Source organism: Glandiceps talaboti, chromosome 3, assembly GCF_964340395.1.
Source record: "Glandiceps talaboti chromosome 3, keGlaTala1.1, whole genome shotgun sequence".
Classification (NCBI taxonomy): domain Eukaryota; kingdom Metazoa; phylum Hemichordata; class Enteropneusta; family Spengelidae; genus Glandiceps; species Glandiceps talaboti.
Genome location: NC_135551.1, coordinates 14258967 through 14286566, shown reverse-complemented (window position 1 = coordinate 14286566; position 27600 = coordinate 14258967). Strand labels below are relative to the sequence as shown.

Genomic DNA, 27600 nt, shown 5'->3' with positions numbered 1-27600 from the left:
CCAAAAGTTCAGAGTATACGACATTGTATATATACCTGTGTGGGCACTATGATGTTTTTGCAAATATAATATGACATAGGCTGGTGGCAATGTTGTCTTAAGTTTAGTGGCGTGAGACAGTCAACCATGTTTTGACAATGCTGCAAAGGAGCATGTTTAGCTATGCAGTGTTTTCCCTACGTGCCTGCATTACTGACGCTCCGAGATTTTACTGACCTCAGTTGTATTATAAAGTTCGGTTAAAAGCACGATAGCCGATAGGTCACCTCTACAGGTTGCAAGGTGATAATTTACATATTAGAATTTGTACGGATGATCCCCTAAATTATGTTGGTTTGCATGGCGAACTCCAATCATTAATCTAGAGTAACAACAGGTCTCCGAAAGTAGATATTTGAGGATACATTAGTTAAAGCGTAGTGGTACAATGGACTTCTACCGCCGTGGGTGAAGTAGCGTTGACTGGAGTTATGCGCTCCTCGTTAAAACTGCAGCATCAAGAATCCATTTATGTATCGGTACCATCACAGATAACTAACTGTGGTACCATCAACACAACACGCCTAACTGCTAGTAAAGCTAGGCACGTAATAATAATATAATGATATAACTATAATTATACGATCACTTTTAGGGCCCTGTATGGTGTTGTAATATGGATCAAACGGGGTTAGGGAGTATACGCTTTAAATTTTCGATGGGGCAGACAGACAGACAGACAGACAGACAGACAGACAGAAACAGACAGACATAGAGACAGACAGTTAGACAGATAGATAAACTGGACTATATATCACATATATCGTGGTGGTGGTGGGGGGGGGAGCATAATATCACACAAAATGACTTGCCAGCCTTCCTTTCAACTTGAAAGGTTTGGTCTGTATTCATGTACCCATGCAATTGAGCCAGCTGTCGTTGAAAATCCACGGATGCATACACAGAAAAATGCTGAAATACATGTAGGAAATTGTGTGTTCTTTGTTGATTGTTATAAAATACAACTCTATTTATTGTTATCATTGTATTTTAATCAGTGTTCCGGGTGCCTCTGTCCTATAGATTTGTCTTCTTTGCTTTTAGGTTTAAATCTAATTTCTGAATGGTTTATGACAATGATGACTGAATCAATTACAGTTTCCTTCAACAGACAGATAGATACATATTGCTTGCATTGCTTGTAAAGAGGAACAAAGGCAAGGCTGATGTTCAATCTCCATGTACGGTATGCTCTCAACGTAATTTTCACAAACGGCGAAATCCCACTTATGGCGCCGTGGGTGAAGTAGAGTTGACTGGAGTTATGCGCTCCTCGTTAAAACTGCTGCATCAAGAATCCATTTATGTATCGGTCTGAATGAAGAGAAATGTATGTATCTGTCTGAAAGAAGAAAAATATTGGGATCAATATAATGATGCCCCCGCAAAAACAATTCATGAAAATTTCGGAACAGATAATGACGATTTGGAATGGGTTGGCGCGTACTTGCAGCACCGCAGAACCAGTGAAGTATACACAGGTTGTTGTGATGTAGATAGGAAGGTGTGTATTGTCCATATCTTCTGTTTAACTATAATAAGTATATGTTATTTGCCAAATACCGTTCCATATCTTGCTGCGAGAGGTAATTTTTTCTGGTATAACGGAGAGCCGGAGGCGAGCCGTTATACCAGAAAAAATACCTCGAGCAGCAACATGTGGAACAGTATTTGGCAAATAACATACTTATACGTCACCTGCGACTATGAATTCATTTTTGAATGTCTAAAAATGCTGTTTCATTTAAAATAAAATCACTTCCGCGTTATACTAAATATATATATATATATATTAAAGTAATTTTTTGTTGTTGATAGTTTTCCAGTCAAAATAGATCTAGCATTGAGGTATTTCATATTTATTATTGATGACAATAGTATTTCTCACCTGAAAATAACGGACCAATTAGGCAACATATACCCATAAAGAAGTAGTCCCATCCAACGCCGACACCTGTGTCTTCCACACCGACCTGTTCCCTTATACTGACTGGTATCAATGCCTGGTATGTACCGAGAGAAAGACCAATTATACAGGCCAACGTTACCAATACTGCATAGTTGTCTGTAACTGGATTCAGGAGGATAGCAACTCCAAATGTCCCAATCGTTATGCCAAGTAGAGGCATAGGTGATATAAATTTATAGTATATTATAAAAACATGAAATATCCTGGCAACTAACATTGCATATGCAAGATAGGTCAATAACATTGAAGAGTCAAACTTTGAAATGCTGGGGGCGAAGGCACGGTTGACAAGATGTGATGCTACTGTACCGTAACCAAACCCCTCCAGTACCTGCGCAAAGCATATCACACAAAATACAGGGTGTTTGACAAAAAGACTCAAACATACAAAAGAAGCTGCACGGTGTAGTTTTTGCTTCCACGTGACCACATGATTGCAATCTACATCGTCAATATTTGTTGTGGGCGTTTTAATGTCAACCGATCCCTCTTTGGCGACCTTGGCATTAACCGTAGGAGAAATTCCAGCATCAGTGTTAAAAGCAGAATTGTCCGGATTGCTGTCATCTGTACCATTCGTTTCACTTTGGACGTGAAGTTCCAGATGTTCAAATGGTCGACGTAGTTCAGAGTGCATTGGATTCAATGGTCTCATCAGTGCTGCACACACCATAGTGTTAGCATTAATTCCACCGATGATTAACATAGCTCCTCTCCAACCAAACTTTCATTAAGAAAGTGGAAAAGTGGCGATGCAATAAGAAGTCCCACTGCGTACCCTGAGAGGTTTAGTCCATTTGCAAGGACAAACTTACTGTGGAAGTACTTGTTTAGATGCATAATAACTGATGATAATGGAAGGCCGAATCCGATACCTGCAAATAGGCAAGTGAAAGAGGGGCATGAATACATACATATCTTAAATCGCACGAAAGCCAAGTTGGTCGTTTGAAATAATATAAAATGGGGACATATATTGGTCGTTCTAGATCACGAAAAGACTCACCTGTGTCATTTGGTTTTTGCAATGCTCAAATTATGGAACCAAAACTTTCAGAACTGTCATGTATTTTTCGTCAATTCCTTAAAGTTCAGCGGGTCCGACCTACCATATTTTTTGGCATTTCAAATTTTTTGTGATGGGTTTTATATTCTCACGCAGGCTTGTGGATTTCTTTCTTTCTTCTGAATAATGCGTGTGGCCATATACATTTGAGTCAATTCCAAATTATATATCTTATACAGTAGTTTACTTGGCTCTGATGATGCATACAAGAGTGATTTGAGATTAAACTAAACTGTTGCATATATCCAACGTGCACTAAAAGAATGAGTAAAATGTACGACACTGAGAAGAGGCTAAGAAGTCACAGAGCCATTAACATTCTCATAGACTTAGTATGAAATTTAAGGGGCTCTTTTTGAAACCGAATCAAACTTCAGGAAAAGTGATTTACCATAACCACATGCACATCCGCACAATCTCTTTCAGCTCTGCCACAACAAAATACACTTCATAGCCAGATAATAGGTATTGCATAGTATAATTGTATCAATTCTGGTATTTTAATACCATATTTAAGCATTGTAGACTTTAAATTATGTCTATGGTTTGATATTTGTTTTATGCCTCTAAAATGCCTCCTACATGGACATATTTTTAAACAAGTTTTCACCTTTTGGAGGTGTCTCCACCCAGCCAGTAACAATCATAGTAGGTGATAATGTCTTTCTCCAAAATTAAGTTGGAAGGTGGCTGACTCAGTACCTCCATATATAGGATAGATCTCATTATGAGATACCTCCTTATTTTTGTATGTATGTGAAATCCCCATCCTCATTGTACCATATAAATCTCCACTGTATTGTAGGTGACAGAAGGGTGTTCAGAGTTTCATTTGGCGGGTCTTAATATTTGTTGAGAGGTTAGGGAAGAGGCGCTACAAAATGTGTTTAAGGTAGGAGGTGTCAAATTCGAATTACGTCAACGACGCAACTTTCGGCGCAGACTGAAACGGGCGCTGTTGTCAACATTCGAACGCGAAACAAACCCGTGTCTGGAAGTGAAGTGAAGTGTTATAATTATGTTTTCCGATCGCTGTACGTACTCTTGAATTGAAGATTTAGGGTGAACGGAAGGTAATTTCGTATGAGTTTCAGAAGTCCTTATGAAGAAAATCAGCTTTACTACCATGACTTAAAGAGGAACTGTCTTATAAAATTATACTTGATGAAATGTATGAACAACCACGCTCCCTATATTGCCGGTCAAGCAAAACATTGACGTGCGAAACAGAAAAGTTGGAGTCGGCCATATTAAAAAGATAACACCACGCCCGGTGTCTGACGCTAGAATTACACGAGTTCGCGAACTATTGCACGATTAACCGTAACGTCTGAATACATCCAAGATATTTTACGTGAGATACCCCCAGGTCATAAATGTTTGCTTCTACACAAGTCATCCAAGTTGAGTACCCCCCCCCCACCCGTACAAACAAGCAAAAACATTTTCTTTTAATCTTCTCCTTATTAGTTGCTTTGATTTCGACTGCTCGAAATGAAATTGACATGACATGACACTTGGAAACTTAAATTGCATTATTCCAAAACAATGACTTGTATGGTATTCACATGAAATTTACATACTGGCCATAATTCCATATCGCCATTAAATGGAGTACTTTGTTTGGGTTTTGCTTTGTTACTATGGTAACCAGATTTGCTATACAGATTGATTCTATGTCGTTTTGGAAGTATATCGCTCGATAGGTCAGCAGTGTCACCAGAGCTAGAAGGCGATTGATGGGGTCAAAGTAGCCCTAGGTCAATCATTTGATTGTTTGTGCGCGTTTTCTCAAACCATTGATGTCCCATCGGTGCTAAAACCATGTTTGTCATTACAAGAAAAACAACAATGATAATTATTAGAAACCGTACGACCGATCGTGGAGAAAAAAAGTGAAAAAGCTACTTCTCGTATTTAAAAATGGGGTTTCAACCGTGTGACCAGTTGCGGACAATAGACAATGAAAAAATACTTCATCTTCACTGGGCCATGACCGTGCGACTGGTTGTGGAGAATAGACAGTGAAAAAAACAATACTTGAGTCGGAACTTCTAAACTACATCGAGGCCATAAAAAGGCTGCTTACACAGTCTGCTAACTATTGCATGATTAACCGTAACGTCTGAATACATCCAAGACTTTCTACCTGAGATACCCCCAGGTCATAAATGTCTTCTTCTACACAAGTCATCCAGTTTGAGTAGCCCTCCCCCACTCAAACAAGCAAAAACATTTTCTTTTAATTTTCTACTTAGTTGCTTTGATTTCGACTGCTCGAAATGAAACTGACATGACACTTGGAAACTTTAATTGCATTATTCCAAAACAATGACTTGTATGGTATTCACATGAAATTTACATACTGACCATAATTCTTTATCGCCATTAAAATGAAGTACTTCGTTTGGGTTTTTTGCTTTGTTACTATGGTAACCAGATTTGCTATACAGATTGATTCTATGTCGTTTTGGAAGCATATCGCTCGATAGGTCAGCAGTGTCACCAGAACTAGACGGCAATTGATGGGGTCAAAGCACTAGATCAATCATTTGATTGTTTGTGTGCGTTTTCTCAAACCATTGATGTCTCATCGATGCTAAAAACCATATTTGTCATTACAAGAAAAACAACAATGATAATTATTAGAAACCGTACGACCGATCGTGGAGAAAAAAAAGTGAAAAAGCTATTTCTCGTATGACCAATTGTTGACAATCGACAGTGAAAACAAAAATACTTCTTCTTCACTGGGCCATGACCGTGCGACCGGTCGTTGACAGCAATGGAACCCCCGGCCATTACACATCCCTGTATCAGTATAGTAACGTCCTGCCAATTTAAAATTACTGAATTTATAGTTTGTTTTTCAGTAGATGTATTCGACCAAATATAGATTATTTTTCAGCTGTCTCGCCAACTATAGTATGTCACTAGTCACACTAACTCTATTGAGTGTTTACATATCATACATAAAGCCTACAGTTCAAATTGCAACAAATCATACAAGTTGTACATTTCTACATTGTCTCCCCATGAAAGAAGTACCCATGGTAAAATTAATAAGATTTCAATGAGGGGTTCTACCCAAAATCAATAAATACATCTAGTAGTGTAGCTTTTGGGCCTCACAGTGTGTGCAATGCCACTTTATCATGTGACTAGGTACGTATACTGCATGCCGGGTTCAGTGGATCAAAAGGTACTGATGTGGTTATTTCCTATTTCATAGTGACCACACTCAACAATACAACACTAGCAATTTCCTTACATGAAATCAACATTTAACTGTTTCAACAATGTGAGAATGAGATATATGGTGCAAGATCAATATATATTTCAAATCAATGTAGGATGAAAAATTAAATTCTTTTACTTTTGGGGTGTTTTTTTTTAGTTGTCTAGTTCTCATCCTACAGAAACGATTTTACTTTTTAATGGGTCTGTTTGTACCCCTAAACATGCAATTATTTCTTTTTTAAAAATATCCCCTAAATTGAGAAATGGAAGAATTTTCACTATAGCACAGCACTAAAATGGAGTGTCAACAAAAGATCTATTTTTCCTCACTACATACAGGCTTTGTATTCATAGTACGTGTATTACTACATACTGATTTGAAATTGGATGGACATTTTTAATTTTGGCCAATTAAGTTGGGGGGGGGGACTAAATGTTTTTAGCTTTTTATCCTACATTGAACTATTGACACCCCTAATGTGTTGATTTATCATACATAATTATGTACTGACAGAACTTTCCCTTGGCACCCATGTGTTCCAGTATTATGAAATTTCATGTGAATTGTGTCCAAAAATGTTGAAATTTGGAAGGGGGAGGGCTTTGGCTTTGGGAGAAATACCTAAACTCTACACATGAATAGTTCAGTTGATTTATCATACATATGAACTGACAGAAATATACCTTGGTGCTTGTGTGTTCCAATATTATACAATGTCAAGTGATTTTTGTTCAAAATGTTGAAATTTTGATGGGGTGGGGGTTAACATCTTTTACTGGCATTTTAAAGTTAGCATACACACAATGATTTTTGTTGTATAATTATGAAGAGGCATTGGTACATTATACACATGTGCAAAGTTAAACAAGCTCATTTTAATTTTTGTCAAAATTCAACAATATTTCATTAAAAAATTCTGTCAAAAATGTCTAAATTTAGATGGGGTGTGGGGTTACAATTTCAATTCTAGAATTTAAACGGATGTGGTGACCCACTATTATTTTGTCATTGATAAATAGCTGGAATAATACATTGTACACATACAGCATATAAAAATAATCTATCACAGACTTTTATCCTTTTTTGCAGTTTTCTTACATTTTTCTTTAAAAATCGTAAAGCAGCTGGGGATAAAATAACATAGCATTTTATGAAATAATGAAAAGAAATTACAAACACATATGTCTGGACATAATACACATTGCACTAAAATATGTAAGTTAATTAAGTGCTCCAGGGATAATCTTTAATGGTCAAAAATTGTGATGTAGTTAATTGTTGTATATCTACTTATTTTGACCCAAAACAATATGTGTAGATACAAGAAACGGTCATTATCTTGAAAACAAAGGTGGTGACATAGTATTTTCTTTGCATTTTTTACATATTCAGATATCACTGCTTAGGTATAAGAAAAATCTATCGACTTTTTGAATTTGACACCTCCCCCCTTAACCGTAAATTGTGGATATTTCCTAACTATAGAACTGATGGAAAAAAAGATAAAATCACAATGATAGAATAGGTACTATGTAAACTCAACTTGCAATATTGTGCCATAATTATTATTATATGGCTTGCTTGATTTTACATCCTTTTCCAACAAACTCGACTTACCTACTAAATGTAATAGGCTATTTTTATTTGTTCTGGCCTTCCGAAGCTTTCACGGGTACAATTTCCTTATTCTAAAAGATTTTACTTTATCATTATTATTAGATAGAAAATATTTTGTTTGAGCTATTGTATTCCAAGACTATGATATACTGCTTGTTTTGGACAATATTCAACGAGAATAGTGCACCACCCATAGTTTTACATGACGGAAAAGAATACTTCTTTTGCGTTGGCCTGCATATCATTTAGATCTTACATTACTTTGACGGTAAATAGACATTTATATAAACATATTTTGTCCGATCGATAGCTACTTACTTTACGAAAAGAAACTTACCAACTAATACTCCAAAGGTGAAGTACAAAACTATCAGAGTACAAATCCGAGTAAACTTAGTAAACCACCAATCATTAACACAGTACAGCACGTGTTCCAAACTTCTTTGTTAATGCTGCCGATATTGGACCTGAAAATACATAAATCTAGTTTTACAATATAAAAAATTGCATTCAAAGCTATCTTGATATTATACAGGAATAACAGAAAATTAATTCATTTTGATTATATTGGGTCTGTTTTTACATCCTAGTTAGTTAGATGATATCTTAACCAACAACAGTATGTTTAATTCTCTTTGTCACCACTTGTGAGGAGCAGGTATATTGATTTGGTTTGTCTTGTCTTGTCTTGTCTTGTCTTGTCTTGTCTTGTCCTGTCTGTTTGTCTGTCTGTCTGTCTGTCTGTCTGTCTGTCTGACTGACTGACTGACTGACTGACTGACTGACTGACTGACTGACTGACTGACTGACTGATTGATTGACTGTCTGTCTCTGAACAAGATGTTTACAAAAATCTCAGTATCCAATGAAACAGAATTTGGTATCAACTCTGAAATGTTTTGTATTGCCAAGATTTTTGTTTTCAATATTAAAGCATACAAATACTAATCGTCATTTGCAAAAACAAAAACCTAATCGTGACATCTGACCAGGTCAAGTTTAGTTCGGAAAAGCCTCCAATATAATAAATTAAAGTATTTTAATGAGGGAACTGATAATTGCTTGGATTCACCTCAAGTTATGAACTTAAAGTGAAAAATCTGGGCTCTGTGGCAGGGCAAATTCTAGGGGAGACTTAATTAACAAATTTATTAGAATTCATTAATCGTTACTGCAATTGACTATAAACGGACGAAACCAATCGTCGTAGCCCCAAACGGGCGTTGACTATGTCGGCCTTAAATATTAACATAAACATATATTGTGTTGGTTGTCTGGAATTTGAGTGACATTTCAACACTACTGAACGTTTACCTCAAGCACTCTTTAATCTTACAATGCGCAAATCAAGTTATGTATAGAAAACATTCGTAATTCAAACTTTGTTCTTTAGCATTTCTACATCATTTGTCATGCAGCGCTTGAAATATGATTCTGAACGTTAAAAAGTCAATTTCACAAATTATAATTTTTCGGCATACATCAGGTGCTTTTTATTACTCATGTTGACTGGTACTGACAAGGCCCATAACGTCACGCGTAGTTTTGTAGGCTGAACGAAGACAAATATTTGGAATGATATACATTCGTGTGAAGCCAAATTAAGGTAAGAAATTAGTCAGTTTACAAAATATGCATAGGGTGGGGTTCCAGTTATAGGAAAAGAGACAATCTCACCTATAGAGATGTATATAAATCCACAAAGTGATCCAATCCAGGCAGCATTTTCGGCTCCCTCCTGGAAATATTGGACAAACTCTACCAAGAATATATCACTGGCCAAAAATGCTCCACCATTTAGGACCATCTTTACTGTTGAGACACTTAGTTGTTGCTTTTTTGATAAGAGTGACAAGTTTGATGGGATAATGATAGTCACGCTGTATTATGCATATCTTTGGGTATTACATTATGGTCTCGTGAGTAACTATACATTGTACAGGTGTACCTACCTTTATATCAGTGTTACTAGAGTGGCTCATATGATTTAGACGCCAGCCGTGATAAGTTCAGAATATGTATCCAAGTTGTGTAATGTTTCTGTTCACAATGAATAGGGCTGGTGAACACATACTGTGTAAATACAGTTTATCAACAGGCTGCAGTGCTAGCGAACCTGTACTGTCTAGACAGGTGTTTGGGCGCCACCATTATTTACTGGGAAGGTGTTGACGGAACTGCTAAAGAACTGTTGAAAATTAGAGTATTAACCCTGGTCTTGCTCATACAATTTTACTAAGCCTCCCCTTCTCAAGCAAGTTTTAAGGTACGCTCCTCTTGTAAATCATTTTATTTGTCAGTATAACATCCCACGGTTGTGGCGTTCATGAATATGTTGTAATCACCACCCACTCAGCAAGGCCATGCATGGTGGCTTCCTTACTGTAAGGTGATCTCAGTTTACCAATGACAACAAAATGAAATAGTGACGTCACGTATGACTGATGTAAAAGTAGTTTAACGCAGTCAGATATTGACGTGTAATGTAGATCAGTGAGTGTTTATTTTGTATGTAAATCAGTAGTGAATAAAATCTGTCAAGTGCACAGGTAAAACAGTTCTATTATAGTCACAAAGACACTTTATTATTTGCATCAATCAGTCATCAGTGGTTTTAAAGTGTGCACTCTAGTTTCTAATTAAGTAATAGTTTTAGTACAAGCTATCATTTAAATATATGTTCTAAATATCCCATTATGAGATAAAATGACCGACAACCCTTCATGTCAATATCACTTGCTTTGTAGCACATACATGTGAAGCCTCACCATCCCCATCATTAGCGGTTCAGCCATGATTATAGTGTTCATTCTAAGCTCGGATCAACCTCAAGTGATGTGGCAGTGCGTTTTATATTAATAGCGATACATACATGAACAACCGTTTGGGCTTACAAGCTTTTTTGTTGATTGCGGGCTACGTATAGGCGTTCGTATTTTTTATTTGAGAAAAAAAATGGAACATTACACATACATGCAATTATGATAGGAATTGGTTCTTTCAGCAATGGTGTTAAAAGTCTTCTTTCCTTACGTTTCAAAGTAAACGTTATTATAACAATGGAGGAGAACACCTACAGCAGTCATAAATAAAATGGCAAGGCAGCTGTCGTTGCGTTGATAATCCACACAGCATAGATTAATTGCATAATTTGACTTATTTTTCTCTCAGTTTCTGAAGCCGGTATTTACCAAATCAAACCCTTGTGCAATACAAGAAGGTATAGTGAAATCTCATGACAGCTTTGTGGTAGTGTGATCGCATGGACGCTTTATGAGTGTGAACATCACACGTCACAATATTGTGGTATACTAAAGTAAGCTTTTAGGTAATCCAGTTAGTGTGACTGTCATGTACCTATCTTACTTGTTTTAGGCTCGAATTACTTCACTTTTGAACTTATGGCCGAGTGTACATTTTGCTGAGAACTGAATTTAAAGCAATTTCCAGTAGCAGCTAGATAAAAGAGGACATGTTCACTTGATTTTTCTCGAGCTTGTTCCAAGGCGATTCACAATATAATAGAAGAGGAATGTACAGGCATATGTCAACTAAAGGTTTAGACGGGAATTAGATAGAACCATTTAGATCCAAAACATTCCTGTCTTTATTTGTCCATCTCTTTTCTGGTTTATAGATACATGTAAGTCTTGTGTATGTATTAAGGTAGGATGTGTCAAATTCGAATTACGTCAACGACGCAACTTACGGCGCAGACTGAAACGGGCGCTCTTGTCAAAATTTGAACGCGAAACATGCCCGTGTCTGGAAGTGAAGTGAAGTGTTATATGTTTTTCGATCGCTGTACGTACTCTTGAATTGAAGATTTAGGGTGAACGGAAGGTAATTTCGTATGAGTTTCAGAAGTCCTTGTGAAGAAAATTAGCTTTACTACCATGACTCAAAGAGGAACTGTCTTATAAAATTACAATTTAGACTTGTTGAAATGTATCAACAACCACACTCCCTATTTTGCTGGTCAAGCAAAACATTGACATGCGAATCAGAAAAGTTGGAGTCGGCCATATTAAAACGATAACACCACGCCCAGTGTCTGACGCTAGAATTACACGAGTTCGCGAATTATTGCACGATTAACTGTAACGTCTGAATATATCCAAGATATTCTACATGAGATACCCCAGGTCATAAATGTCTGCTTCTAATCAAGTCATCCAAGTTGAGTACCTCCCCCCCCCCCACAAACAAGCAAACACATTTTTTTTAATCCTCTCCTCAGTTGCTTTGATTTCGACTACTTGAAATGAAACTGACATGACACTTGGAAACTTTAATTGCATTATTTCAAAACAATGACTCGTTTTGTATTCACATGAAATTTACATACTGACCATAATTCCATATCGCCATTATATTAATGAAGTACTTTGTTTGGGTTTTTGCTTTGTTACTATGGTAACCAGATTTGCTATACAGATTGATTCGATGTCGTTTTGGAAGCATATCGCTCGATAAGTCAGCGGTGTCACCAGAGCTAGAGGGCAATTGATGGGGTCAAAGTAGCTCTAGGTCAACCATTTCATTGTTTTTGAGCGTTTTCTCAAACCATTGATGTCCCGTCAGTGCTAAAACCATGTTTGTCTTTACAAGAAAAACAACAATGATAATTATTAGAAACCGTACGACCGATTGTGGAGAAAAAAGTGAAAAAGCTACTTCAATCTCGTATTTAAAAATGGGGTGTCAACCGTATGACCAGTTGCGGACAATAGACAGTGAAAACATACTTCTTCTTCACTGGGCCATGACTGTGCTACTGCTCGTGGAGAATAGACAGTGAAAAAAATACTTGAGTTGGAACTTCTAAACTACATCGAGTCCATAAAAAAGCTGTTTACACGAGTTTGCGAACTATTGCATGATTAACCGTAACGTCTGAATACATCCTAGACTTTCTACCTGAGATACCCCCCAGGTCATAAATGTCTGCTTCTACACAAGTCATCCAACTTGAGTACCCCCCTCCCCACCCAAACAAGCAAAAACATTTTCTTTTAATTCCCTCCTTAGTTGCTTTGATTTCGACTGCTCGAAATGAAACTGACATGACACTTTATTTAATTGCTTTATTTCAGAACATTCCAGAATCCATTCCTGGCTTTGACTACGCTGAAAACTTTTGCTTTACCAAGTTCTGACAGAACATCATCTATAGTTGTCATTGAGTTCTGATTTCTCTTTAGTGCTGTGTTTAAATTTATTGTGTCAATGCAGATTCTCAGTTACCCAGGTTTTACGACAGTCACTAAACTTGACACCCATGGTGTTGGTTTCATCACCGGTTCTATAATGTTCAGCTTTATTAGGTCAGTAAGTTCAAGTTCTGCTTCAAGTTGTTGTTTGACAGCAATTATATTGTCACCTTCCTTGGTGGATGCACTACTGGTTTGACACTTTCATCTAGCTCTAGGTGATACTTTCTTGCCAGTTGTCCAGTTCCTTCAAAAACATCTGGATATTCTTTGATTAGTTGTTTCACCGTGAGTGGTTGCCTTAGTTCCACTCGATTGATTGATTGTTGATCTTGACTTGATTTCACTCACTGTGCGTTTCGATTTTTCCACTTCCAGTGCACTTTCCCCACATGTAACTGTAAGGCTGTGTTAATCGAGGCACTGTACTTCGAAGTTCACGGTGAAAGTTCTCGCTGACTTTCTCGGTCTCTGGTTCTAGTCTCTGCCTCTTGGGATTCATGGATCCGTTAGATTTCTGACACCACGTTTCATGCTTCATACGCTCACTCGAGACGCACAAATAAACCAGGCAAGGTTTAACATGATTAAGTTTTTATTGTCTACCACACTGTGGAAGTAAGAAAAACTACTGCTAAGTAAGTGATATGTTCCTTGACGTCATCGTGGTTAATGATCAACAACATTTTCTAGGCTCCTTAAGATAATTAATATTCATTAGTTATATTCAGTATATATTGTCACAACCGTTTGTACAGTTACTTGGTCCAAATGCTGTAAGATCTCGGTACGAGTAACCCTTAAGGAAAATGGAGACGACTAATACTCGCTGTATGCTAATTTAGGTCTCTTTTCAAAATATTAGCATATAATATAAAATAAAAAAGTAAAAGGTCACCATAAATATGGATTCCAATATAGATTTCTGTAACGGCAGGTATTCAAATTTTTAATTAAAAATGTATTTGTTTTCAAAAATGCCGTCGACATGTGATGAGTATATAAAAATACATGTGTTCACCAACGTTGGGTTAAAACAGTGAACTTGTAATATGAGCCAAGTATAAGTACTAATATTATTCTTGAATTTACGGCTATAAAACTCCAAGTGTCTAACCTTTGTTAATAAAAATTACAGGAATCATGTATGCAGAAGTGCCATACAGAAGCTAAGTAAAAGGTGAATGGTAAAACATATTAGAAATATATCGATACTACAAAATAACCAGTGACTTCCAGAAATGATCTCGTGTTTTATGATGGGAATGTAAAGCCATCCTTACTTGTATTAAAAGTATTAATTTGAGTGAAAATAACTAGCAACCTTTATTTTCAATGACACTTTGTATATATTTGAAATTTCACAAACCAGGTTCTGCAATAGTTCACTAATAGCTTGGATCAAGTTGAAGTGGTGTGACAGTGTATTGTATATGTATAGGACAAGGACATTGAAACTGTAGGAGTTTTAAAAATTATTTGATGATTGACTATTCATATATCGGTGTTTCTATCTTTTATTTGACCACAGATGAAATATTATAAATACATGCAAAAATCCAAGAAATTGTTGTAGTGGAAACCTGCATCTTTCTTAGCAAATGGGGTGGGATGGGGTGGGGTGGGTTGGAGGACACCTTGAGGCTCCAGCATTCATGTCGATCCATGGCTGTACATGGACAACGATGCATAGATGAGTTGAGAAATTGCATGCTTTTTAATTTGGTCTCGTGTCCAAGAGACAAATATAAGATATATTCATTATTGTCACATTCAAATCCTTTCTTCTAAGTGTTTTATAGTGGAGTTGACTTTGCGGTGAACTGACTTCAAATCAAATTCCTTTAGCTACCCAAAAATATATTTTTTGATTTTTAATTTCATGTTTCAAATTAACTCGGGCTATATAGAGACATACACCATTTTCAGCCACAGGAGTCATGTGTAAACATGGACTGGCAATACACGGTCGCTAATTAAATGTCACGAAATTTACTAAACAAATGTTTTTATTCACCCGGAGACGTACACTTGTCAGCGAATAATGGATTGTGTACAATAGTCTGTGGGTTGTTCACCTTAGATGATATATCTAGTATCTCCTTCTGCGTTGTGTCTTCACGAGAACATCTCTTCGTCCATTTGTTCACCTTTGGTGCCAGAAATATCAGTATACCACCAGTTAATGTGAGTCCGCCAGTGATGTAAAATGCTAATTCGTAGTTTCCATAAACATCAAACATCCAACCTATGTAGTTGTATAAAAATATACAATATTAACATCTCAATGTGTAAGTGATTATATTGTTACTGATAAACATATATGAAGCTATGTGAATTGGACAATGGTCGTGTTTTACCCGATAAAAGTTATGTTAGAGAAGTCAGATCCAAAAGTTATTATTTGCGACCGAATAACATGTATTCTACAATTACTATTCAAGTGTTACCATTCTGCTTGATATCGATAATGGTTTCAGGAACAAATGGTATCCTAAAAACTATCGTCGTATTTCTTATAATATATATAATGGTGTGACAATGATAGTTTCATACTCAGTACATGTACATTTACTAACGAACTGTTGGCTGTCTTGGAAATATATATTTGATTTGTCAGCGTAGAATTGTGATGATATCAGGTACATTTATCTGAAGATCCCTGTAACTCCTGATTAGCTATTATTGAATTAATCAAATTAATCCCAAATTATTTCCAGTCAAAGTACATAATGTTTAACTTCCACGAAATCGAAAGTTAAACGTAAAGGTCCAGGAGGAAAGTGGTAACGAGACTATTGCTTACCTGAAAAGTATGGACCGAGCAGGAAACCTATGCCCATACTGAAGTAGTCCCATCCAAGGGCGACACCCGTGTCTTCAACCCCGACCTGTTCCCTCATACTAACTGCAATCAATGGTTGGTATGTACCACTGGAAAGACCAAGTATACAGGCCAATGTTGCCAAGACGGCATAGTTGTTTGTTATTGGATTTAAGAGAATAGCAAGTCCGTGTGTCCCTATCGCTATACCAAGTAGACGTGTAGGTGATACAAATTCGTAGTATATTATGAATCCATGAGTTAGCCTTGCAACTAAACTGGCACATGCAAAATACGTCAACAGCATTGCGGAATCAAATTTCGATATTCCAGATGTGAAGGCCCGGTTGACGAGATGGGATGTTACCATACTGAAACCCAGCCCTTCCAGTAGCTGGGCAAAGCATATTACACAGAATGCAGGGCTTTTGACGAACAGATTCAAACCAAAAAAAGAAACTGCGTTATGTAGTTTTTGTTTCAAAGTGACTCCATTACTGTAAACCTCGTCAAGCTTTATTATCGAAATGTAGTTAGTATGTAAATCAGTTTTGGTATCATCCAATTCTCCTGTAACCAGGTTGGTATCAACCGTATGAGAAATAACACTGTCATTTTTCAAATCATAATTACCCCGACTGCTTCCTTCTGTACTGTCAGTTACCTTTTGTTCAGGCAGTTCCACATCTTCCAATGGGTAAGGTTTCCTTGATGAGTTCATTGTATGCAATGGTCTCATCAGTGCTGCACATACCATAGTGTTAGCATTTATTCCACCGATGATTAACACAGCTCCTCTCCAACCAAACATTTCAATAAGAAAATGGAAAAGTGGTGATGCAATGAGAAGTCCTATCCCGCCACCTAAATAGCATAATCCATTGGCAAAGACAAACCTCTTGCTGAAGTACTTATTTATGTGAATAACTACTGATGATAGCGGAATGCCGAATCCTATACCTGCAAATGTAAGTGAAGGACACCGTAACATTACAGAGGCTCGAGCCGAGTTTACACGTCATTGGGAGAGTGTATGATGCACATAAGGTACTCTGCATTGTTGTACGTACCGATACACACTTAGCCACCTCGTACAATTTACTGAAATCAAACCTGGTATGAAATTGTCATTATAAACGATCCTTAGACGTAATTTACCATACATATAAACAAAATGTTCAGGAAATCCACACTATGCACTCATCGTCAATCGTGTGTTTTAAAAATAAAAGGAGACACAATTGTAATCTATATAAAACATTCATCGACTTAAGAATCATTTTAAATATTATATCAAGGTTATTATGAAGGTATTTTCACTCAATTAAAAACCTTATAAAAACATATTGTCTCACTTTAATACACGTATTATACCACCTAGCAGACAAAATGTACACTTTTGAAGAGAAAATATGGGATTATATCCCCATCTTTCTACTGACAACACGCAGATACATGATTGCTTCTGACATGCTCAATATGTGCCAAACATTCAGAAATTCCATTATTTTTTCCTATTTCTCTCACATGAAGGTTACTCGTGTATGTTCAAGAAAGAAAAGGTAACTATACGTTCTAACTAGGTGTATCTTGAGATTATTTATGTGTCCTGAAACTTGAAAAGTATCTCAAGACTATAACAAACGGGCTTAGTTTGTGTTCACATTGAGTGTACCTATTATATTTTTCAAATGATTTCATGGTGGAAAAATCTTAATATTTCGAGCTTTAATTCGTTTAAAATTTTATATTTGCTATGATACTTCTCTATACAACATGTAATTAAAACAAACACAGATTTTGTATCCGGAAGCTACTTATTTCAATGAATAATTCTTACCAACCAATCCTCCAAAGGTGAAGTACAAAACTGCCAGTGATGGTGCAAATACAGAGAGTACAAATCCAAGTAAACTTAGTATACCGCCAATCATTAACACAACACGTGTTCCAAACCTCTTTGTTAATGCTGCTGATAGTGGACCTGAAAGTATATACATTTATCTTTTATGTATGAGAGCATTTAAACTTTTCTCAATCTGTATGATTACATAATTAGGTAATATCTTTATGGGGAACACTGTTTTAAAGAAATCTCTGTTGTCGGGAAGGTAGGTCAGGCTGTCTGTCTGCCTGTCTGTCTGCCTGTCCTCAAGCTAACAATATATATATATATATATATATATATATATATATATATATATATATATATATATATATATATATATATATATATATATATATATATATATATATATATATATATATATATATACAAAACTATATATACATATATATATATATACACATACAAGAGAAGCTACTCTATCAAATGGAATTGCATTTTAGTAAGGGTAGGTTATGGTTTGATGAAAATTATGCCAACATTTAACTGACGTTTTCATCAATAAAGACTTAAAACTTGTAATTCAAGTTTAATTAGCAGATTGTCCTGAATAAGTTAAAGTTATTGCTTTACCTCGTAATTCTTAAGCTGATGACAGTGAGTTTGAATGTTTCTCCTAGAAAAGACTTGGGAATAGAAGAGAAGGGGTCTGAGGTTTTCAAAAGATTAGTAGTTCAACAGAAATACTGACCTGAAGACATGTAGATAAATCCAAAAACTGCTCCAATCCAGGCAGCATCTTCAGCTCCCTGTTGGAAATATTGAATAAACTCTACCAGGAATATACCACTGGCGTTATAAGCTCCTCCATTTAGGACCAACACCATCATTCCTGAAATAGCTATTATCCATCCATAACCACCATCTGGAGGTTCACCGACATCTTGATGTTCTTGTTCTCTTGTCTTTGACATTCTGTTCAGAAAAAGGCTTATATTTCAAAACATTGCGGTGTTTATACTCCCCTATTGTTTTTAGCGAAAGTTTGAAATCAAATGTAATTTATTCCGTCGATGTTTATTCTAAAAAGTTCATTTTAAACACAATCCATCCTTACTTGTACTAAAAGTCTTAAATTGTCACAAAATGACTAGTAAGCTTTACTTTTAAGAACACTTCGTATATATTTGACATTTTACCAGCCCGAATCACTAAGATATAGTTCATTCACAGCTTAGATCAACTCCAAGTAATGTAGTAGTGTATTGCATATTGTTAAGGAGAATGGCATTAAAGGCTGTTTTACAGTTACTGTATATCAGAGTTTATACCTTTTACAATTGTTTGATGACTGATTTGTTATACATCAGAGTTTATACATTTTAGCTTAGCAACAACCATTTAAATTCAGTGCATTCCGTAAGGGCAAAGTCTTTTTTCTCGAAGTTCATAAAAGCGCAATATAATCTTCCTCTAAAGTATGACAACTATTTGCTGATAATGGTGCTTAAAATGAAAATAGTATCCATAGTTCTGTACCCTCTCTTAAAACCAGCTTGTTTGTCAGCACTTTTACAATATATATAAAATCATGTTGTATTCTGACACATAAGATTCGAGTACAAATCTTGCCAAATACAAAGAGTAACGTTATGCTTCTATAGTTGTTTGGCAGGTGCTTGGACACCTTCTTTACGGATAAGAGCTATCATACCCTGTGCCCAAGTTTGTGGAATTATTTACCTGTCTTACTATATGGCAGCGAGATATGGGGATTTCGTTAAGCAAAAGATACAGAGTACGCAATGGACTATTTTTTTTTAGATTCTCCCTACAAGTAGGCAACGGCGCCTCTAAGTTTGGTTGTAGGGGGGGGGGGACAAGGCGCTGTGTATTGAAAGTAAACATATTTAGACGCATTGTTAAGAACTGCCTGTATATATTACAATTGGACCACAATATATATGCTTATCAATGCTACCAATACCAACTTGGTAAATCTGAAAACGACCTACCATGTTGGGCAACCTCAGTTACAAATCTGTTGTATATATATGGTTTCGGGGAGGTTTGGTATCTACAGGGAGTGAGCGACGAAGATGTGTTTCTTTAATATATTTTTACAACGTTGTAAGGATGTTGACGCAAAGAAATTGGCAACCAATACAAGAGAGAGAGTCCAAAACTTGTAAATGATTATTCATTTGAGACGTCCCTTGGCATGGAGAGCTATTTATCAAATATTGGCAAACCTCATCTATGAAATGTACTTTGTAAATTCATAATATCTGCTCATAACTACTACATGGAAACAGACAGGGGATGCAATACTCAGAGAGATCAGAGATTCTGTGAACATTGTAAAACAGTATTTGAAAAAAAAACACTGTACATAAGGCCAGTGGTCACAGTACACGCCCTGTCTCAATACTCGGTCAAAATAGTAAAATGTTTACCTCCCAAACAATGACGGCTGTCAAGTCAGTGTTTCAAGTGATCAGCCATTACATTCGAGTAATGTCTACATAAACAACCATAAGTTTGGGTCATCAGGACAAAGTTCAAAGGGTATCAGCTGATAATGTTTTGGTCTGTACGTCATCAGTACATGGTCTAATGGCCTACATTGCGGTCTTAGAATAAATCACGATTCGGGCGGTTTTTTGATTAATTGATTGATTGATTGATTGATTGATTGATTGATTGATTGATTGATTGATTGACAAACCCTTTTTAAAAATCAAATAATATTCGATTGGACATCATCGCCATCTTGAAACATACATAAAAAGACTTGTAGAGCAAGAACATGTGTGTCGGTTTACATGAAGCAAGTCGCCTGTGCATACACAAACACATTTCTTCAAACACATCACCTGAGAAATACCACAAAAGAAATTCATAGGGCAACTCATAACAAATTACTGTACTATAAGCATGCGGTTGCCACCTTTTGGATATTTTTATTAAAAAGGATAGGCTCTTTGATACTACTAATACTACCACCGCCACCAGCAACAACACCATAGGGAATTTATGTGAAGGCAATGTATTAAGCAATACCTATATTTGCATCTAAGTGGCTGCTGATCCAAAAACCTACAGCGAATCATAACCCTAACTATACAGTGTGGCCCTCCGTATCCCCATTTTATAAAATGTGACCTTCCCATGTGAACCGATTTGCAAAAAGTAAACCACCCGTGTGTAATTACAGAAGGCTCCCTTTAGGGAGCGAACAGTTTTTACGGCTGGGGGAGGGGGGGGGGGGCAAATCAGAGGGGGTCACCTTAATTTGGGCCTCAAAGAAGGGGGTCATCATTTTTACGAAGTGAATAAAGGGAGGGTTACCTTGTTTTCAACTAAACAAAATCATGAGCCACGCTCCTGTACTTAAATGTCCATACATTTAATATCATAACTAGGCCAAAGCCCCTAAGCTCGCACAGCTGGGTAGGTTCATTTGTGAGCGGCTGCCTCACGATGATATCACATATAGTGCTCTCGGCGTGGAGATTGCACTTCATACATAGAATGCCCATGCATAGTCATTGTACCGCTATGAATCCTTGGGTAAAACCACCAAAAAACCATCGCATAGTATATAGGACATGCATGCGTAGTCATTGAGCCGCTATGCTGTTGCTTGCAGGCACTGTGTGAACTATTAAACAAAAAAATGTATGTAAATAAACCATAAACAAATAGATATAGATATACATTCAAATATAACAAAAACTAAAAACTCTGTCCCTTGACACATCCAATACATATGGTATGGCGTCACAACACCATGGCCACCTTAAGCAACAGTTATTTGTTAGAAATGAGTTCTCGCTATTGCATGCCATGAGTTGTATTGTGTCATCTTGTGGTAGAAAATCGTACATGTGTAGCTGTACATGTAACACATAAGAAATGAAAAACCTTAAGATTTACTGGCTCTAAAAATTGTTCCTCCATTGACCTGAACATGTGGAATTGTGCACAAACATAACCAATTTAGGACACTTTGAAATAATATGTGGCAAACACTGTGACTGAAAGTCCATGACCCAGCCTGTGTCTAGATATTGGATATTCAATGTCCATGTATATAGTTAGTCTAGTTCCTATAATTTGTACATCTAATGTATGATAACTACAATCATCTCCATTAAAAGTCCCAAATTGATTTATGGTTGAGATCAATAGTTCAATGTAGGGTAAAAACTAAATTATTATAGTGTGGGGTAGGGGTGAGAGGAGGTCTTTTATGATGAAATCTGTTTTATACCCCAATACAAACAATTCTAAAAATGTCAATGTGTTATGCATGGCACTAAAATACATTTATTGTGCCAATAAAAGAGCTATTTTTCCTTACTACATACTGGCTTTGTATTCATAGCACTGCATAATACTACATACTGATTTGAAATTGATTTTGCTGTGTGCAACAATTTTACCAATTTAGTTAGAAGGGGGTTGGGAAGGGGTTCTGAGGCCTTACTAAAAGAATTAGTTTTTTTACCTACTGATCTCACCCCTAATGTGTTGATTTATCATACATGTACAAACTATTGAACTGTTACTTTGCATAGTTATAGTACGAACTACATGTCTTATCAAAAATTACTTTTCAGTGTTTGTGTTTCACTTCTTCTCTGATACCTGTGACCATCACCAAGTTTAATACATGTTACCAGGCTACATGTGAAACCCCCTTTTCTTTTGCTATTGTTTTACACCATAAACTACCAAGAAAGAAATATATTCCAAGGTGAACACAATATTAATCGGATTCTCGGAGAATATATATTATGTGAATGACTGATAAACAAAGTTATAAACACAGATTTGTTTGATGATGACCTAGTAAAGGGCTATTTACTGTAGCCAGGACTTCTATAGTACTGACTCGGTGCAAAGTTATGAAGAAAATTAGATTTTATATCTCCCCTGGAATATCTAGTATCCACATTGAGTGACTGTATACTGCGAATACAATTTTGTCAGCAGATCATAATATTACATTTCCTTGGTATTAAAATGTATTTATTTTCAAGGCTATCATGTTGCTAGCAATATACTGGACAACATAGCCAATAGTAATGGTAAGTGAATTGAATTAGTAATCTAGTTTAGATACTGCTGTTGTACACAAAGAAATTTATGACATTTTTAAACCTATTTTGAAACCAATGACATTTATCACATTTCATTATTCAAAACTTTTCAAAAATATTTTGGTTAAAATTAGCAGTGTGGTCAATGAATGTGGTGGGGGTGGGGTGGAGTTTTGAGTCAGTGCCAATTATGAACAGGACAAACAAGTGCCTTGAGGAGTACAAACGTGTACATGTATGGAAAGCCGCAGTTGTGTTAAGTCTTTAAAAAAAACCAATACATTGACTATATGATGTGAACATATCTTTATATGATGTAAACAATTCATTAAATGATGCAAGTACATCATTGTGTGACAGTTACTGACATGGTTTTACAAGTATATTATCTACATTTATAATATTGTACTTGATAATTACCTGGATTAATCAATATTAATAGTTAATTCAATCTAAGAGATATCCTAGAACTTTTGGTTACTAAAACATGAATATTTTGTATGTCTGTGAACAGACAATCATACTTCTCATAGGGTTCCTATCTAAAGTGCTTTATACATGTGAAACAAGGGATTTTGGTTAGCAATTTACCAGATACACTTAAAATTACTGGAAATGCAACATGTAAAATTAACTATGTAGTGTGTGGTATTATGCTTTGAGAATAGAGTGTCTTTTGCAGAACAAAAAGAGAGATGGGGGGGGGGGGTTCATTGTGTTTTTTATTTGTCAGAGGGGGTTGGATTGTTCTGTGGATGAATTGCAGGGGGTGGGTCACTATTTTTAAGTACAACATGAACAAAAAATCCCCGGCCCACCCCTGGCTGTAAAAACTGATCGCTCCCTTAAGTCATTTTATGTCATCCCCTGGCTAGCTGATGTTCATTGTTTCATAAAGATAGATGATTATAGAATGACTGAACTCGCAATGTTACATTATGGGGTAACATCATAGGCTAGTTGTGTCACAGTAGTGCAACTTACTAATCTTACTGTTCGCTCTACTGTGACGAGTCGATAACAAGGCCCCATGTTGACACCATCGGCCATTTTAAGGTCTACTTAGAATCGGAGTCAATGATTTATATACTTTACTCGGAGAGACTCTCTGGAGTAGACAGCATTACTTATCAGCTTTAATTTGACAGGATTTGCATTATATTCCTTTGAGGAATATTAGGGTTGTCATCATATCGATAAAACTTTTATGTACGCTATTTAACAGTGCCCTACTACATTCATTGCCATAGGTATATAAGACCCCAAGTAAACTATAAGTGAGACTGAGTCTGAGACCAAAGTGAAACCTATCTGAGACTGGATTGGAGACTCGTCAATGTATATAAGAAGCAAATTCATTCCATTCCTGCAGTGACATGATGGTGTATGTACTATAGCATGTACTTTTCCGGTCTCTGTCTCTAAAACATCGTCTTTTAGGGGGTAGGACCAACTCGGCCCATTGCCAACTCGTCCCATCGCCAACTCGGCCCACGTGATTGCCAACTCGGCCCATTCACATGCCAACTCGGCCCATTCACATGCCAACTCGGCCCATTTGTGTCATTTAAAGCCAAGGTCTTGAGTCGATGACGTGATAATATCAAATACTAGTAATATTCATATAATCAGAGAAAAAATCCTTTGCTCCAAGCACCGACATCGGTATACTACTACTACTTGTAAAGACACTATGGATTGACATACTAGTACATGATATACAATGTAGATCGCATGAATTTACTGAAGGACTAAATAGCTATAGTCAAGTTGGCAGAGAGTGGGCCGAGTTGGCAGAGAGTGGGCCGAGTTGGTGGGCCGAGTTGGCAGACGGTGGGCCGAGTTGGTGGGCCGAGTTGGAAATGGGCCGAGTTGGACGTGCTCCAGATACATCAGTACATTTTACCGTGGGTTATACTTCCATGATTTTGCCAAACCGGGTGAAGGCAGTTCGTAAAACTGGACAGTAGCCCCATCTACACGTAGGTCGTCCTACCTGAGGCAGTCCCAAGTCCTACCTGAGGTAGGGTAGATTTGTGTCTACACATAGGAAGGTTACAGCGTAGATGTCGCGCGTTCCGTCCTGACAGTACATAGGACGCAGTCAGGAGGGTTTCAGGAAACCTCTCACGGTTTCAGGACAGGTTCAGCGTTTGCGTCTACACGGGCTTCAAGCTATCCTGAATCCTACCTCAGGTAGGATTTTTAGTGCCGTGTAGACGGGGCTAGTGACGCCATACAGTGTGAAAGCCGGTAAATGTTACCGTGGGCGCGGTTCTCCACGAGAAGAGCAAATACATTTCATTCCTGCAGTGGCAAAATAGTGTATGTTCTTTGGATTGTGTTATCCAAGTCTCTGTCTTATTCTTATAATCCTTTAGTAATTAATTTACTCATGTAATCTCGAATCTGTGAACCCGAGTCACTTACCTCTGAGACTTACCTGTTACCTTATTCTGACAAGTGCTGAGGAATACCGACATTCAAGTTGTGGTATCAGTGTATTTAGGACATGACCTTTAGTTTAGGTGACTTTTATACATTAAATGTGTATTTAACCCTAACATCAGCGTGACAGGATGTCTCATATATCACAGTACGCTGAATATCCCACAATTCTCTCTGATTTGTACATTTGGACATAATTAGAGTTTTAAAAAAAGGTTGACATTTTCGACTAGAAGATTGTTATTGATGAGGTTCTGTATACACAAAGGAAAGGTACACACTTTGCAAAAAAAAGTTCATTTTTACACGTGCTGTGAATAACATGCCTTTCTTAAACCATTCTTCCAAACCCTGAGAGAGAGAGAGAGAGAGAGAGAGAGAGAGAGAGAGAGAGAGAGAGAGAGAGAGAGAGAGAGAGAGAGAGAGAGAGAGAGAGAGAGAGAGAGAGAGAGAGAGAGAGAGAGAGAGACGCGTGCCTGCGTGTGTGAGTGTGTGCATGTAGTGGTCTATTCAGTGCACTGTCCGCACTAATAACGCAGCCTTGTACTCCATAGGACTGTGTTCTCTTTCTGTTCACAACGGACAGGTGGTCCAGGAGATACAAGGATAAATACATGTACGATGTATAGATAAAACATATTTACTTGTAGTACAAGTAGACAAGGAGAAGTATACAATAGACACCAGTGGAAAGATAAACAACAAGGCGGAGCCGCGTTGTTTATCTTTCCACCGGTGTCTATTGTACTTATGCCCGACAAGTTCACAGGATGGCAGGATTAGTCCATCTCACCCTTGCTAGACTAGATTAAGATAAAGTACACACTGTCTCACCCCTTGCCAGGCTAGGTGATGATAATAACTGAGATAAAAGTGTACACATTCGGGTGAGGACACACACAGCATGCAGTGTTCGCGGCGAAGAAATAAGCCATACAACATTCACAAGCCCTGATATGACTGAACAACGAGACGTGTCTAATATTATAGTGTAGCTCATCTGAAGATCTGTGTAAAATTCGTTTTTTAAATGTTTACCGTTTCTTTTGAATGGTAACAGTTGTGCCCTTCATCCTTAAACCCTTACTGTGCAGTCACTACTCCATTCATGGTACAGTAGTATGACTTATTTTTAATACTACTCGCCACAACTATTTTTCTCCGTAATTAAGTTCTCCTCGTAATTTTGGCAAATTATTTTGGTCCGGGTCGTACTCTTGCATTTCATTCTTGAGACCATGGAGGCTCCCCTTCTATACTTCCATGTGCAGGCATATGGTTTCTGACTTTGCCGGACTGGTTTTACTTGAACTACAAAGGTCAACCCAATTCACACCTTCTAAGTCCCCCTTTGTCTTACACTATCCAATACTGATAAGACTTCAGCGGCAACTCAGACAAGGAGTTGGTTAATACCCGCTACACAAACTTTAATATTAGCTCCGGTAGAGGACTGCTAATCCCGTACATGTCAAACAATGTGTCAACATTATGACAGATAAAGGGCATAATATTTGTTAAAGAACCCTTGAAAGTTTGAGCATTCATCCCAATTTTACTCACGACGATTCACTTCCCTTGTCTGTATTTACTTTCCCCCCGAAAGCCACCCATTTACCAATAGTAGCCCAGAGCTTAATTAACGTGTGCGATTATGTTGTCATCAACGGCCATCCAGGCTGCAATTAAAGATGGCTCCCTTACTTCAAGGTGACACCCAATCACAACCTACCAATGACAAGAACATGCGGTCAACGGCGGTCACCTTCCGAAACCGACTATTATGGCACGTGAGAATTTAGAGGGGTACAGTCTTTAGGGGCGGGGGATTGTATTGATCCTCCACTGTAATGTATTTCGTTGTTGTCAAAGAAACGTTACTGGAAGTTGTTTTAGCTGACATATGTTATTCCTGGAATCCTTAAAAACAAAGGCCAACGTTTAACCCCTTTTCAATGTCACTTTGACATTCCAACATGCCACAAATTACTACGATGACCTAGTTCAAAAAAACCTTTGTCATCGGTTGTAGTACACTAGTATTATACGCAGCACTCTACCAACTATTGATCGGTCGTTTGCACACATGGAGGTCAACTTATACCTGGTTTCAAGTGTCAACAGTCCCAGGTGTGTGATTTTGTATGCATTTCCTTTACATTAAATTTGTTAAAGCAGCCATTGTGCTTCCATTACACAATGACATGACTATGCGTGGGTTGTCTATCT

The 27600-nt window shown here is 37.1% G+C and overlaps 2 protein-coding genes across 2 annotated transcripts; both read right to left on the bottom strand.

Annotated features, from left to right (window-relative positions):
- Positions 1–1901: 1901 nt before the first annotated feature.
- LOC144433085 (uncharacterized) lies at positions 1902–2681 on the bottom strand. Its single transcript, XM_078121394.1, has one exon. The coding sequence runs from the start codon at positions 2679–2681 to the stop codon at positions 1902–1904; it is 780 nt and encodes a 259-aa protein (XP_077977520.1).
- Positions 2682–15154: 12473 nt separating this feature from the next.
- On the bottom strand, positions 15155–18789 carry LOC144433083 (monocarboxylate transporter 12-like). Its single transcript, XM_078121393.1, has 4 exons — positions 18567–18789; positions 17810–17953; positions 15952–16929; positions 15155–15393 (listed from the first exon to the last, which is right to left on the bottom strand). The coding sequence occupies exons 1-4, from the start codon at positions 18787–18789 to the stop codon at positions 15155–15157; spliced, it is 1584 nt and encodes a 527-aa protein (XP_077977519.1).
- Positions 18790–27600: the final 8811 nt, after the last annotated feature.

Excerpts from the sequence above, each read along its gene's own strand:
- LOC144433085 (XM_078121394.1), bottom strand. The coding sequence starts at position 2,681 with ATGGTGTGTGCAGCACTGATGAGACCATTGAATCCAATGCACTCTGAA.
- LOC144433083 (XM_078121393.1), bottom strand. The coding sequence starts at position 18,789 with ATGTCAAAGACAAGAGAACAAGAACATCAAGATGTCGGTGAACCTCCA. Across the intron at positions 17,954-18,566 it reads ATTTATCTACATGTCTTCAG|GTCCACTATCAGCAGCATTA; the intron begins GTCAGTATTTCT and ends ATATACTTTCAG. Across the intron at positions 15,394-15,951 it reads GCTCGGTCCATACTTTTCAG|GTTGGATGTTTGATGTTTAT; the intron begins GTAAGCAATAGT and ends ACAACTACATAG.